This window comes from Mya arenaria, chromosome 11 (assembly GCF_026914265.1).
Source record: "Mya arenaria isolate MELC-2E11 chromosome 11, ASM2691426v1".
Classification (NCBI taxonomy): Eukaryota; Metazoa; Mollusca; class Bivalvia; order Myida; family Myidae; genus Mya; species Mya arenaria.
In genome coordinates this window covers 17,097,866-17,110,552 of record NC_069132.1, presented here as the reverse complement: position 1 = coordinate 17,110,552, position 12,687 = coordinate 17,097,866, and the positions used below count along the sequence as shown (strand labels likewise).

Sequence of the window (12,687 nt, the reverse complement as noted above, 5' to 3'; positions counted from 1 at the left end):
CAAGGGGCGGCCTTCGCATGGTGTATATACGATGGAGGCCCTTTGGTTTGGAACTCAGGATTGACCTACGTAAGTCGTTAGAACATCTTAGTTTCTCGTTAATACGAGTAGCTGTATCGTTATAACTAGATATAAAGTCGTGTGAACGGGATACATAAGTCGTTTAAGTGAGTAACTAAGTTAATTGTTTTAACTAGACACGTTAGTCGTTTGAACATGTAACTAAACCGTTTTAACGAGGTATGTAAGTCGTTTAATCGAGATAAACAATAACACATATGTTACCTCCAAGCCACCTTAGTAACCTCATACGGCGGTGTTAATATAAAATAGAAGTCTAGACATCAATATGGTTGTATGTCTTTTTACACGAGTAACCGCCACCGGGGAACAACTGTCAGGATTCCTGCGGTAAGTAAAACATTGTTATTAGTTTTCGAAAGCCCATAAACCTGGATCGCTTCCCCAAATATACGCAAATTTAAAAGTTAATTCATTGATCTTTACTTTATGTTTTAACAATGACCGCATATAAAATTTACTTGCAGTATATATTGATTTGACGACATGTTTCTATAATTATTGAACTTGTTTAAGAAACAGGCACTTGCTTTAAAATTGAAGAAAATGTCACAGACAAAATCTATTCCATAATTATTTCAACAGGTTTAATCGACAAGGCAATTGTAGCAATAATAGAAATGCATTTTGAGAGGCTGCTTTACGAAAATTCCGCCTTTCTGAACAGTACGATATGAACAAGACGCACATAACCTTGGACTTCACACCACTTGGGTCTTGAACGTTCATAACTGATTTGTCATACTTATAACTGTATCCTATCAGTAGTGAAACAGCGTTAAGCTACATCTGTCATAACATGCTGGATGAGGAGCCATTTATTGGTGTGGCTAGGGGGCAGAGGTGATCCTGTTTGAGGCTAAATGATTTTTGTTTAATGTAAGGTCGAAGCTGGTGTAATTTGGAAGCAGTTGGATGATTTATGGATTTTTCCACTATACACGCATGTTATAGTCTTTATATATTTTTGCTATAATAATAATAATAATAATAATAATAATAATAATAATAATAATAACAACAACTTTATTTAACGAAGGTTGCATACTAAGTGTACAATCATAACAGACATACTACTTATTTCAAGCATGGCCTTCACACAAAAAGTATTACAAAAACACATATGCTAACTTACATATTAAGCAACATACAACACATATAATCACACTATCACTATCATACCTTTCTGATGTAATTCAATATAATTATACATGTATTCAACATTTCTTCGACAAACACAACTCGGTTTAATATGATGATTATAAATTACAATAATTTCACCCTGTAAATAATGTAGATATATTCAGTAAAACCACATTCAATCAATATATTTTCAACATTTACACATTTGGTAGTATCCATTACAATTTTTGCAAGAATGTCATATACGTACATTAACACAATTCATGTAAACAATTATTTGTCTCTTTCCTTTAATCGGTGATAAATTACATGTTTTGATAATTGCTGACATCATACCCGAATTATTTTAAACATGAATATTTTATATTATTATTATAGTTTTCATAATGTTTAGGGTTTTACACCAATGGACTGACTCAAGATTTAATGACGTTACTTTTTGAGCATAATAAAAAATACGTCAAAATAACAATTATTATCCGCGACGTTCGATACAACGTCGAGGTCAATGACGTTGACTACAGCATCAGTGTAGCGTATGTGCAGCAACACAGTGAACATATTTTTATAAATGAAACTCGTATAATCACAAAGAAAGGAGCAATAGAAATCAGCTTCCTTCCGTTGTTTATTCCCTATCCTGGTCTAGGCTAGTTGCAGGAGGTATGAATGATCGGCCGAGTCGGTTCGTCCTGGAAGCGGACACCCGGAGTGGCGTGCCAATGGCTATCTACTGGACATCCAGTCAGGTGGCGGACTGGGTCGTGGAGCAAGGCTATCCACAATACAGGGTCGGTGTGATTTTTAAACATAAATGGTTGACCTTTTCTTTTTGTCTACAAGAGGGTTATTAAATATGTATAAGTCTTACTAGAATCGTGCAGTACTTTGCGATTTATCTTAATTTCATGTACGTCATTTAAGAGACACATAAAACTCCAGATATGGCGAAAAGTACTCTGTAGGATCAACCCTTGCCTTGTTCCAGGATTGTTTCATAACGAACCATATCAGCGGGCGCCACCTACTCTACATGGACGCTAGCAGCCTTCCAAACATTGGCGTCACAAACTTTCTTCATATCCGGGTACGTGTAGTATGCATCGCCATGTCTTATCATCTCCCAAATTCTGGCAATTCTGGTAGCAATTTTGCAGGCAATTCAATGTTTTGTTTTAACGTTGTGAGTAGCGAAAAATCACCCAGTGAAACGAACATACCAATGTAGCCAATTTAATTTAGCTAAACTAGTGTCTCAAACTTGATTCTACATAACACAAACCGTTTATTGTGCTTATGATGATATAAGTGCTTAAGATATTTTCCTTTACAAGTAAAACTCTGAGAAAAATACAATAAAAACTACTTAAACTAATGAAGTTAGCTCAATCTTGTTGTAAGGACTTAAAATGTCTCGAGAAATTGGGGCCAGTGACATAAGGTGACAGGTATGTAAGCGAACTAGTTTTACTTTCCTCCATATATGATTTGTCTTTTGTGGTATCAAAAACATAAAAGACAAAAGTTTATGCATATCTGTTATGAATCCCTTCGAGTTCACAAATTTAGCACCAAACAACATGACATTCCAGGACTTGGCGGGGAAGATCCGGGGCCTCATCGGTGTGGACCACATCATTAAGAACATGAGCATCTCCATGTCCGACCCAATGATCGCCTATATAAACATGAAGCGGCGAAGCGGACGTGTCACCCAGAACACGCCCTACCGCGACTTCTTCAGCCGCTACCGACGATGGTTCAAGTAGTCGCCCGCCAGCCTTCCACTCCCGATTAGGGCGTATCTACGTCAGTTTTCTTCCATGTTGTGATAATATGACAATTATTACTTTGAAGGTTACACTATATATACAGAGAACAATAAACAACTACATATTTCAGCTACATGTAAGAGTGCTCTTGTCTATTTCTCTTCCATCGTATAGTGATTTTATTGCAATGTTTTCTTTCACTCCGAAATATAGTTTGTGTGAATCACACTTGTAGTAGACGATCGTTGAAAAACCACAGGTTCAGACCTCGTCCCGTTTATAAATGTATAAAAGTACCCCACCCAGCGCCGCCATCAAAATCCCACTCACGTAACTGACGTAGAACGCCCAACTGACAGACAGGTTGGCAGACGACAACCACAGTAGCGGGCCAAACATGGAACAACACGCTGAAGTAGAAACTTCATTAAACGAAGACTCGGCGAAAATACAGCCGCTGCTGCAGATACTCAAATACAAATGAACATCAGAATTGACGCCAAGACTGCCACATATATTTTAATATACACACAAATTAACATACACATATACGTCGAGTATATACCAAAGCGTCAATATATGTAAAATGCTATTAAAAGGAAACATTACCTGTGACACATGACAACGCTATTCCCCCAACAATAATCCTGCGATCCCTTTTTAGTACAATGAAAACAACAAACAGCACCGTCAACAGAATTTGGCCAACCAGACCTATCGTAATTAAGGTCCGCCCCGCTTGCAGTGTGTCTGTAAATGTACAGAACATACGAGTATTACTGTCTACCTGAATACTGACAGAATCGTGCCAATAATCAGCTCATTTTAACATTACGAATGCTAACAATTAATATTATTTGGGTTAAACTGTGCATGGAACACATCCAATCATCATTTTAACCGATGGATCTTAAATAAAATAAATGCGTGAAAGTGAGCAACTCTTTGATAGTTACCAGTAACGGATGTCGACCAGAGCGCCTGGCAGCCCCGCGGGAGGCAGCCCCTCCACAGTCCCCAGCGCTCCCCGTCCACGTGGACATTCCAGAACGGACTGGCCAACCCAACCAGGGCACACACAAGACCGGAAATAGACATCCCGAGCGCAACGCCGTGCGGCACCATATCCTGGTCAAACATTGCCGGAGACAGGCGAGGAGGAAAATTACAAACAGTTCCGTCTTTTTAACACTTTTGATGCAGAAAACGTAAAAATATATTAAGTAATAACTCAGCACTGAAATAAACAATATTAAGGAAATGATTAAGCCTGATGAGCTTGTTAACACTCAGAGTCAAGCACAAACGGATGCATATTAACCCTATATTGTGTTAACAGTATCAGCTTATAGCAGCTTTCCACAGGGGTGTAGCTATGTTAGGCATTCCACAGGGGTGTAGCTATGTAAGGCATTCCACAGGGGTGTAGCTATATTAGGCTTTCATCAGGGCTGTAGCTTTGTTAGGCATTTCACAGGGGTGTAACTATGGTAGGGCCCTATGTAGGGCTAGTTCGGTTGTGTAACTATGGTAGAGTTTTATCAGGGGTGTAGCTTTGTAAGTGTTCCTCAGGGATGTAGCTATGTTAGGCTATTTCAGGTATGTAGCTATGGTAGGGTTTCCTCAGGGGTGTAGCTATGGTAGGGTTTCATCAGGGATGAAGCTATGTTGGCTATCATCATGGGAGTAGCTATGGAAGGGTTTCATCAGGGCGTGGCTATGTTAGGCTCTCATCGTGGGTTTAGCTATGGTAGGGTTTCATCATGGGTGTAGCTATGGTAGGCTCTCATCGTGGGTTTAGCTATGGTAGGGTTTCATCATGGGTGTAGCTATGGTAGGGTTTCATCATGGGTGTAGCTATGGTAAGGTTTCATCAGGGTGTAGCTATGGTAGGCTTTCATCAGGGTGTAGCTATGGTAAGGTTTCATCAGGGTGTAGCTATGGTAGGGTTTCATCAGGGTGTAGCTATGGTAGGGTTTCATCAGGGTGTAGCTATGGTAGGGTTTCATCAGGGTGTAGCTATGGTAAGGTTTCATCAGGGTGTAGCTATGGTAGGGTTTCATCATGGGTGTAGCTATGGTAAGGTTACATCAGGGTGTAGCTATGGTAGGCTTTCATCAGGGTGTAGCTATGGTAAGGTTTCATCATGGGTGTAGCTATGGTAGGGTTTCATCAGGGTGTAGCTATGGTAAGGTTTCATCATGGGTGTAGCTATGGTAAGGTTTCATCAGGGTGTAGCTATGGTAGGGTTTCATCAGGGTGTGGCTATGGTAAGGTTTCATCATGGGTGTAGCTATGGTAGGGTTTCATCATGGGTGTAGCTATGGTATGGTTTCATCAGGGTGTAGCTATGGTAGGGTTTCATCAGGGTGTGGCTATGGTAAGGTTTCATCATGGGTGTAGCTATGGTAAGGTTTCATCAGGGTGTAGCTATGGTAGGGTTTCATCAGGGTGTAGCTATGGTAAGGTTTCATCATGGGTGTAGCTATGGTAGGGTTTCATCAGGGTGTAGCTATGGTAGGGTTTCATCAGGGTGTGGCTATGGTAAGGTTTCATCATGGGTGTAGCTATGGTAAGGTTTCATCAGGGTGTAGCTATGGTAAGGTTTCATCAGGGTGTAGCTATGGTAGGGTTTCATCAGGGTGTAGCTATGGTAGGCTCTCATCGTGGGTTTAGCTATGGTAGGGTTTCATCATGGATGTAGCTATGGTAGGGTTTCATCATGGGTGTAGCTATGGTAGGGTTTCATCAGGGTGTAGCTATGGTAGGCTTTCATCAGGGTGTAGCTATGGTAAGGTTTCATCAGGGCGTGGCTATGTTAGGCTCTCATCGTGGGTTTAGCTATGGTAGGGTTTCATCAGGGTGTAGCTATGGTAGGGTTTCATCATGGGTGTAGCTATGGTAAGGTTTCATCAGGGTGTAGCTATGGTAAGGTTTCATCATGGGTGTAGCTATGGAAAGGTTTCATCAGGGTGTAGCTATGGTAAGGTTTCATCAGGGTGTAGCTATGGTAAGGTTTCATCATGAGTGTAGCTATGGTAAGGTTTCATCATGGGTGTAGCTATGGTAAGGTTTCATCAGGGTGTAGCTATGGCAGGGTTTCATCATGGGTGTAGCTATGGTAAGGTTTCATCATGGATGTAGCTATGGTAAGGTTTCATCAGGGTGTAGCTATGGTAGGGTTTCATCAGGGTGTAGCTATGGTAAGGTTTCATCAGGGTGTAGCTATGGTAGGGTTTCATCGTGGGTTTAGCTATGGTAGGGTTTCATCAGGGTGTAGCTATGGTAAGGTTACATCAGGGTGTAGCTATGGTAGGCTCTCATCGTGGGTTTAGCTATGGTAGGGTTTCATCGGAGTGTAGCTATGGTAGGGTTTCATCATGGGTGTAGCTATGGTAAGGTTTCATCAGGGTGTAGCTATGGTAAGGTTTCATCAGGGTGTAGCTATGGTAAGGTTTCATCAGGGTGTAGCTATGGTAGGCTCTCATCGTGGGTTTAGCTATGGTAGGGTTTCATCAGGGTGTAGCTATGGTAGGGTTTCATCATGGGTGTAGCTATGGTAAGGTTTCATCAGGGTGTAGCTATGGTAAGGTTTCATCAGGGTGTAGCTATGGTAGGGTTTCATCAGGGTGTGGCTATGGTAAGGTTTCATCAGGGTGTAGCTATGGTAAGGTTTCATCAGGGTGTAGCTATGGTAGGGTTTCATTAGGGTGTAGCTATGGTAGGCTCTCATCGTGGGTTTAGCTATGGTAGGGTTTCATCATGGGTGTAGCTATGGTAGGGTTTCATCATGGGTGTAGCTATGGTAGGGTTTCATCAGGGTGTAGCTATGGTAAGGTTTCATCAGGGTGTAGCTATGGTAAGGTTTCATCAGGGCGTGGCTATGTTAGGCTCTCATCGTGGGTTTAGCTATGGTAAGGTTTCATCAGGGTGTAGCTATGGTAAGGTTTCATCGTGGGTTTAGCTATGGTAAGGTTTCATCAGGGTGTAGCTATGGTAGGGTTTCATCAGGGTGTAGCTATGGTAAGGTTTCATCAAGGGTGAAGCTATGGTAGGGTTTCATCATGGGTTTAGCTATGGTAGGGTTTCATCAGGGCGTGGCTATGTTAGGCTTTCATCAGGGTGTAGCTATGGTAAGGTTTCATCAAGGGTGAAGCTATGGTAAGGTTTCATCAGGGTGTAGCTATGGTAAGGTTTCATCAGGGTGTAGCTATGGTAGGGTTTCATCATGGGTGTAGCTATGGTAAGGTTTCATCAGGGTGTAGCTATGGTAAGGTTTCATCAGGGTGTAGCTATGGTAAGGTTTCATCATGGGTGTAGCTATGGTAAGGTTTCATCAGGGTGTAGCTATGGTAAGGTTTCATCAGGGTGTAGCTATGGTAGGCTCTCATCGTGGGTTTAGCTATGGTAGGGTTTCATCAGGGTGTAGCTATGGTAGGGTTTCATAATGGGTGTAGCTATGGTAAGGTTTTATCATGGGTGTAGCTATGGTAGGGTTTCATCAGGGTGTAGCTATGGTAGGGTTTCATCAGGGTGTGGCTATGGTAAGGTTTCATCATGGGTGTAGCTATGGTAAGGTTTCATCAGGGTGTAGCTATGGTAAGGTTTCATCAGGGTGTAGCTATGGTAGGGTTTCATCAGGGTGTAGCTATGGTAGGCTCTCATCGTGGGTTTAGCTATGGTAGGGTTTCATCATGGGTGTAGCTATGGTAGGGTTTCATCATGGGTGTAGCTATGGTAGGGTTTCATCAGGGTGTACCTATGGTAGGCTTTCATCAGGGTGTAGCTATGGTAAGGTTTCATCAGGGCGTGGCTATGTTAGGCTCTCATCGTGGGTTTAGCTATGGTAGGGTTTCATCAGGGTGTAGCTATGGTAGGGTTTCATCATGGGTGTAGCTATGGTAAGGTTTCATCAGGGTGTAGCTATGGTAAGGTTTCATCATGGGTGTAGCTATGGTAAGGTTTCATCAGGGTGTAGCTATGGTAAGGTTTCATCAGGGTGTAGCTATGGTAAGGTTTCATCATGGGTGTAGCTATGGTAAGGTTTCATCATGGGTGTAGCTATGGTAAGGTTTCATCAGGGTGTAGCTATGGTAGGGTTTCATCATGGGTGTAGCTATGGTAAGGTTTCATCATGGGTGTAGCTATGGTAAGGTTTCATCAGGGTGTAGCTATGGTAAGGTTTCATCATGGGTGTAGCTATGGTAAGGTTTCATCAGGGTGTAGCTATGGTAAGGTTTCATCAGGGTGTAGCTATGGTAGGGTTTCATCAGGGTGTACCTATGGTAGGCTTTCATCAGGGTGTAGCTATGGTAAGGTTTCATCAGGGCGTGGCTATGTTAGGCTCTCATCGTGGGTTTAGCTATGGTAGGGTTTCATCAGGGTGTAGCTATGGTAGGGTTTCATCATGGGTGTAGCTATGGTAAGGTTTCATCAGGGTGTAGCTATGGTAAGGTTTCATCATGGGTGTAGCTATGGTAAGGTTTCATCAGGGTGTAGCTATGGTAAGGTTTCATCAGGGTGTAGCTATGGTAAGGTTTCATCATGGGTGTAGCTATGGTAAGGTTTCATCATGGGTGTAGCTATGGTAAGGTTTCATCAGGGTTTAGCTATGGTAGGGTTTCATCATGGGTGTAGCTATGGTAAGGTTTCATCATGGGTGTAGCTATGGTAAGGTTTCATCAGGGTGTAGCTATGGTAGGGTTTCATCAGGGTGTAGCTATGGTAAGGTTTCATCAGGGTGTAGCTATGGTAGGCTCTCATCGTGGGTTTAGCTATGGTAGGGTTTCATCAGGGTGTAGCTATGGTAAGGTTTCATCATTGGTGTAGCTATGGTAAGGTTTCATCAGGGTGTAGCTATGGTAAGGTTTCATCATGGGTGTAGCTATGGTAAGGTTTCATCAGGGTGTAGCTATGGTAGGCTCTCATCGTGGGTTTAGCTATGGTAGGGTTTCATCAGGGTGTAGCTATGGTAGGGTTTCATCATGGGTGTAGCTATGGTAAGGTTTCATCAGGGTGTAGCTATGGTAAGGTTTCATCAGGGTGTAGCTATGGTAGGGTTTCATCAGGGTGTAGCTATGGTAAGGTTTCATCAGGGTGTAGCTATGGTAAGGTTTCATCATGGGTGTAGCTATGGTAGGGTTTCATCAGGGTGTAGCTATGGTAGGGTTTCATCAGGGTGTGGCTATGGTAAGGTTTCATCATGGGTGTAGCTATGGTAAGGTTTCATCAGGGTGTAGCTATGGTAAGGTTTCATCAGGGTGTAGCTATGATAGGGTTTCATCAGGGTGTAGCTATGGTAGGCTCTCATCGTGGGTTTAGCTATGGTAGGGTTTCATCATGGGTGTAGCTATGGTAGGGTTTCATCATGGGTGTAGCTATGGTAGGGTTTCATCAGGGTGTAGCTATGGTAGGCTTTCATCAGGGTGTAGCTATGGCAAGGTTTCATCAAGGGTGAAGCTATGGTAGGGTTTCATCATGGGTTTAGCTATGGTAGGGTTTCATCAGGGCGTGGCTATGTTAGGCTTTCATCAGGGTGTAGCTATGGTAAGGTTTCATCAGGGCGTGGCTATGTTAGGCTCTGATCAGGGTGTAGCTATGGTAAGGTTTCATCAAGGGTGAAGCTATGGTAAGGTTTCATCAGGGTGTAGCTATGGTAGGGTTTCATCAGGGTGTAGCTATGGTAGGGTTTCATCATGGGTGTAGCTATGGTAAGGTTTCATCAGGGTGTAGCTATGGTAAGGTTTCATCAGGGTGTAGCTATGGTAAGGTTTCATCAGGGTGTAGCTATGGTAGGCTCTCATCAGGGTGTAGCTATGGTAGGGTTTCATCAGGGTGTAGCTATGGTAAGGTTTCATCAGGGTGTAGCTATGGTAAGGTTTCATCAGGGTGTAGCTATGGTAGGCTCTCATCGTGGGTTTAGCTATGGTAGGGTTTCATCAGGGTGTAGCTATGGTAGGGTTTCATCATGGGTGTAGCTATGGTAAGGTTTCATCAGGGTGTAGCTATGGTAAGGTTTCATCAGGGTGTAGCTATGGTAAGGTTTCATCAGGGTGTAGCTATGGTAGGCTCTCATCGTGGGTTTAGCTATGGTAGGGATTCATCATGGGTGTAGCTATGGTAGGGTTTCATCATGGGTGTAGCTATGGTAGGGTTTCATCAGGGTGTAGCTATGGTAGGCTTTCATCAGGGTGTAGCTATGGTAAGGTTTCATCAGGGTGTAGCTATGGTAGGGTTTCATCAGGGTGTGGCTATGGTAGGGTTTCATCAGGGTGTAGCTATGGTAGGGTTTCATCAGGGTGTAGCTATGGTAGGGTTTCATCAGGGTGTAGCTATGGTAGGCTTTCATCAGGGTGTAGCTATGGTAGGGTTTCATCAGGGTGTAGCTATGGTAAGGTTTCATCAGGGTGTAGCTATGGTAGGGTTTCATCAGGGTGTAGCTATGGTAGGGTTTCATCAGGGTGTAGCTATGGTAGGGTTTCATCAGGGTGTAGCTATGGTAGGGTTTCATCAGGGTGTAGCTATGGTAGGGTTTCATCAGGGTGTAGCTATGGTAGGCTTTCATCAGGGTGTAGCTATGGTAGGCTTTCATCAGGGTGTAGCTATGGTAAGGTTTCATCATGGGTGTAGCTATGGTAGGGTTTCATCAGGATGTGGCTATGGTAAGGTTTCATCATGGGTGTAGCTATGGTAGGGTTACATCAGGGTGTAGCTATGGTAGGGTTTCATCAGGGTGTAGCTATGGTAGGGTTTCATCAGGGTGTAGCTATGGTAGGGTTTCATCAGGGTGTAGCTATGGTAGGGTTACATCAGGGTGTAGCTATGGTAAGGTTTCATCATGGGTGTAGCTATGGTAGGGTTACATCAGGGTGTGGCTATGGTAAGGTTTCATCATGGGTGTAGCTATGGTAGGCTTTCATCAGGGATGTAGTTATGGTAGGGTTTCATCCGGTTGTAGCTTTGGTAGGGTTTTTATCAGGGGTGTAGCTTTGGTAGGCTTTTCTTCAGGGGTGTAGCTATGGTGGGTTTTCCTCAAGGGGTGTAGCTATAGAAGGGTTTCATCAGGGGTGCAGTTATAGAAGGATGCCACCAGGGGTGTAGATATGGTAGGCTTTCATCAGGGGTGTGACCATGGTAGGCTTTCAACAGGGGTGTAGCTATGATAGGCTTTCATCAGAGTGCAGTTATGTAAGCTTTCATCAGGGGTGTAGCTATGGTAGGCTTTCATCAGAGGTGTAGTTATGGTAGGCTTTCATCAAAGGTGTAGTTATGGTAGGCTTTCATCAGGGGTGTAGTTATGGTAGGGTTTCATCCGGTTGTAGCTTTGGTAGGGTTTTCATCAGGGGTGTAGCTTTAGTAGGCTTTTCTTCAGGGGTGTAGCTATGGTGGGTTTTCCTCAAGGGGTGTAGCTTTGGTAGGGTTTTCATAAGGGATGTAGCTATGGTGGGTTTTCCTCAAGGGTGTAGCTATGGTAGGGTTTCATCAGGGGTGTAGCTATGGTAGGGTTTCCTCGGGAGTAAATATAGTGTTACTACTTTCGGTATTGTTTTTTTGCGGAATGCTCTTTATTAAACGCATGACGCGTGACGCCTGAAACTTCTTTACCCTTCTTTCGGAAATATGTTGTTCGGTCTTTACAATAATTATACCGCTATTTCCCCTTACCCTGTCTGTGGTAAAGAAATTGAAGATGTTGATCACTTTCTTTTTCAATGTAGTCGTTTTACTGCACAAAGGCGTCTATTATCCTTCAAACTAGGCAAAATCACCCACTGAATTGAATACCCATAAATAACTATACGACTACAGTAATCCTTGTGACGGACATAATAAACATTGTCCAGAGATTGCATACACATTGATGCTTCTAAATATTGATAATTATTGTCATAACCTTTCAATCTTAACGATAGTCTGACACATTGCGGGGGGGGGGACATTTTAGTAATCTTGTTATATAACTTGTGGCCAAACTCAAGTGAATGATCATGTTGTTTGTCGAAATGTTTATATGACGTGTGTATATTAAAAAAAAACCTAGAAGCTCAAATCATTGAAGATGGAACACCTTGGCGATGTCTTTATTCCATATAAACAAGTTACCGATGTATGTTCATAAGGTTTTGAAGTCGAAAACGTATATGATAGTATATAGTACATGTATGATTTGTATACGTCAAGCTTCTCACGGTGATATCATTATTTGTTCTCATTTGTTCTCATTTGTTCTCATTTGTTGCGACGTACGATATATATGTTTGTTGTTTATCTTCACAAAACGAACACTCATCGTCTGCTAAAGTGTTTGCGACCATATTAAACTATTTGCACACTTGCATATAGAACCTTTTCGAGTGTGTGCATTGTTCCTTGATTGTTTACCATGGTGTCTTCCGACGAAGCAGACGACCAACAATAACAACCAAGGTGCCAAAACAGGATGATTTTAGGTGAAAATAATTCTGAAAAAGATAGATGTCAGATATGACATCGAATTATGTTCGAGCAGTTGCTTTCGTATATAATTTATTTTGTACGAAAGCAAATGTTCTAACATTCAACTTTCAAGTGCAAAAAAACGTTTGAAGAACAGGATAACCTTTCCAATAAACGATGAGTTATGTTTATTTCTAATAATATCTTTATTTTAACATATTAATTCTTTTTTGTATCAAACTATTTTTGCTTGTTA

General features: G+C 42.3%; 3 protein-coding genes across 3 annotated transcripts; 1 reads left to right on the top strand and 2 right to left on the bottom strand.

The window, feature by feature from the left end:
• Positions 1 to 1,093: 1,093 nt before the first annotated feature.
• LOC128207209 (uncharacterized) lies at positions 1,094 to 4,289 on the bottom strand. The gene is made up of 3 exons (XM_052910007.1): positions 3,953 to 4,289; positions 3,606 to 3,746; positions 1,094 to 3,406 (listed from the first exon to the last, which is right to left on the bottom strand). The coding sequence occupies exons 1-3, from the start codon at positions 4,134 to 4,136 to the stop codon at positions 3,258 to 3,260; spliced, it is 474 nt and encodes a 157-aa protein (XP_052765967.1). The 5' UTR covers positions 4,137 to 4,289; the 3' UTR covers positions 1,094 to 3,257.
• LOC128208373 (sterile alpha motif domain-containing protein 15-like) lies at positions 1,890 to 3,090 on the top strand. The gene is made up of 3 exons (XM_052911933.1): positions 1,890 to 2,015; positions 2,213 to 2,311; positions 2,817 to 3,090. Exons 1-3 carry the CDS (start codon positions 1,890 to 1,892, stop codon positions 2,991 to 2,993), a joined length of 402 nt encoding a protein of 133 aa, XP_052767893.1. The 3' UTR covers positions 2,994 to 3,090.
• A 5,821-nt stretch (positions 4,290 to 10,110) lies between the features above and the next one.
• LOC128208372 (uncharacterized) lies at positions 10,111 to 10,614 on the bottom strand. Its single transcript, XM_052911932.1, has one exon. The coding sequence runs from the start codon at positions 10,612 to 10,614 to the stop codon at positions 10,111 to 10,113; it is 504 nt and encodes a 167-aa protein (XP_052767892.1).
• Positions 10,615 to 12,687: the final 2,073 nt, after the last annotated feature.

What these genes read in the sequence shown, in the direction of transcription:
- LOC128207209 (XM_052910007.1), bottom strand. Translation starts at nt 4,136, where the DNA reads ATGTTTGACCAGGATATGGTGCCGCACGGCGTTGCGCTCGGGATGTCT. An exon ending in CTGGTCGACATCCGTTACTG is followed by an intron (nt 3,747 to 3,952) that starts GTAACTATCAAA and finishes GTACATTTACAG; the next exon opens with ACACACTGCAAGCGGGGCGG. An exon ending in AGCGTTGTCATGTGTCACAG is followed by an intron (nt 3,407 to 3,605) that starts GTAATGTTTCCT and finishes TTTCTACTTCAG; the next exon opens with CGTGTTGTTCCATGTTTGGC.
- LOC128208373 (XM_052911933.1), top strand. Translation starts at nt 1,890, where the DNA reads ATGAATGATCGGCCGAGTCGGTTCGTCCTGGAAGCGGACACCCGGAGT. An exon ending in AAGGCTATCCACAATACAGG is followed by an intron (nt 2,016 to 2,212) that starts GTCGGTGTGATT and finishes GCCTTGTTCCAG; the next exon opens with GATTGTTTCATAACGAACCA. An exon ending in CAAACTTTCTTCATATCCGG is followed by an intron (nt 2,312 to 2,816) that starts GTACGTGTAGTA and finishes ATGACATTCCAG; the next exon opens with GACTTGGCGGGGAAGATCCG.
- LOC128208372 (XM_052911932.1), bottom strand. Translation starts at nt 10,614, where the DNA reads ATGAAACCTTACCATAGCTACACCCTGATGAAAGCCTACCATAGCTAC.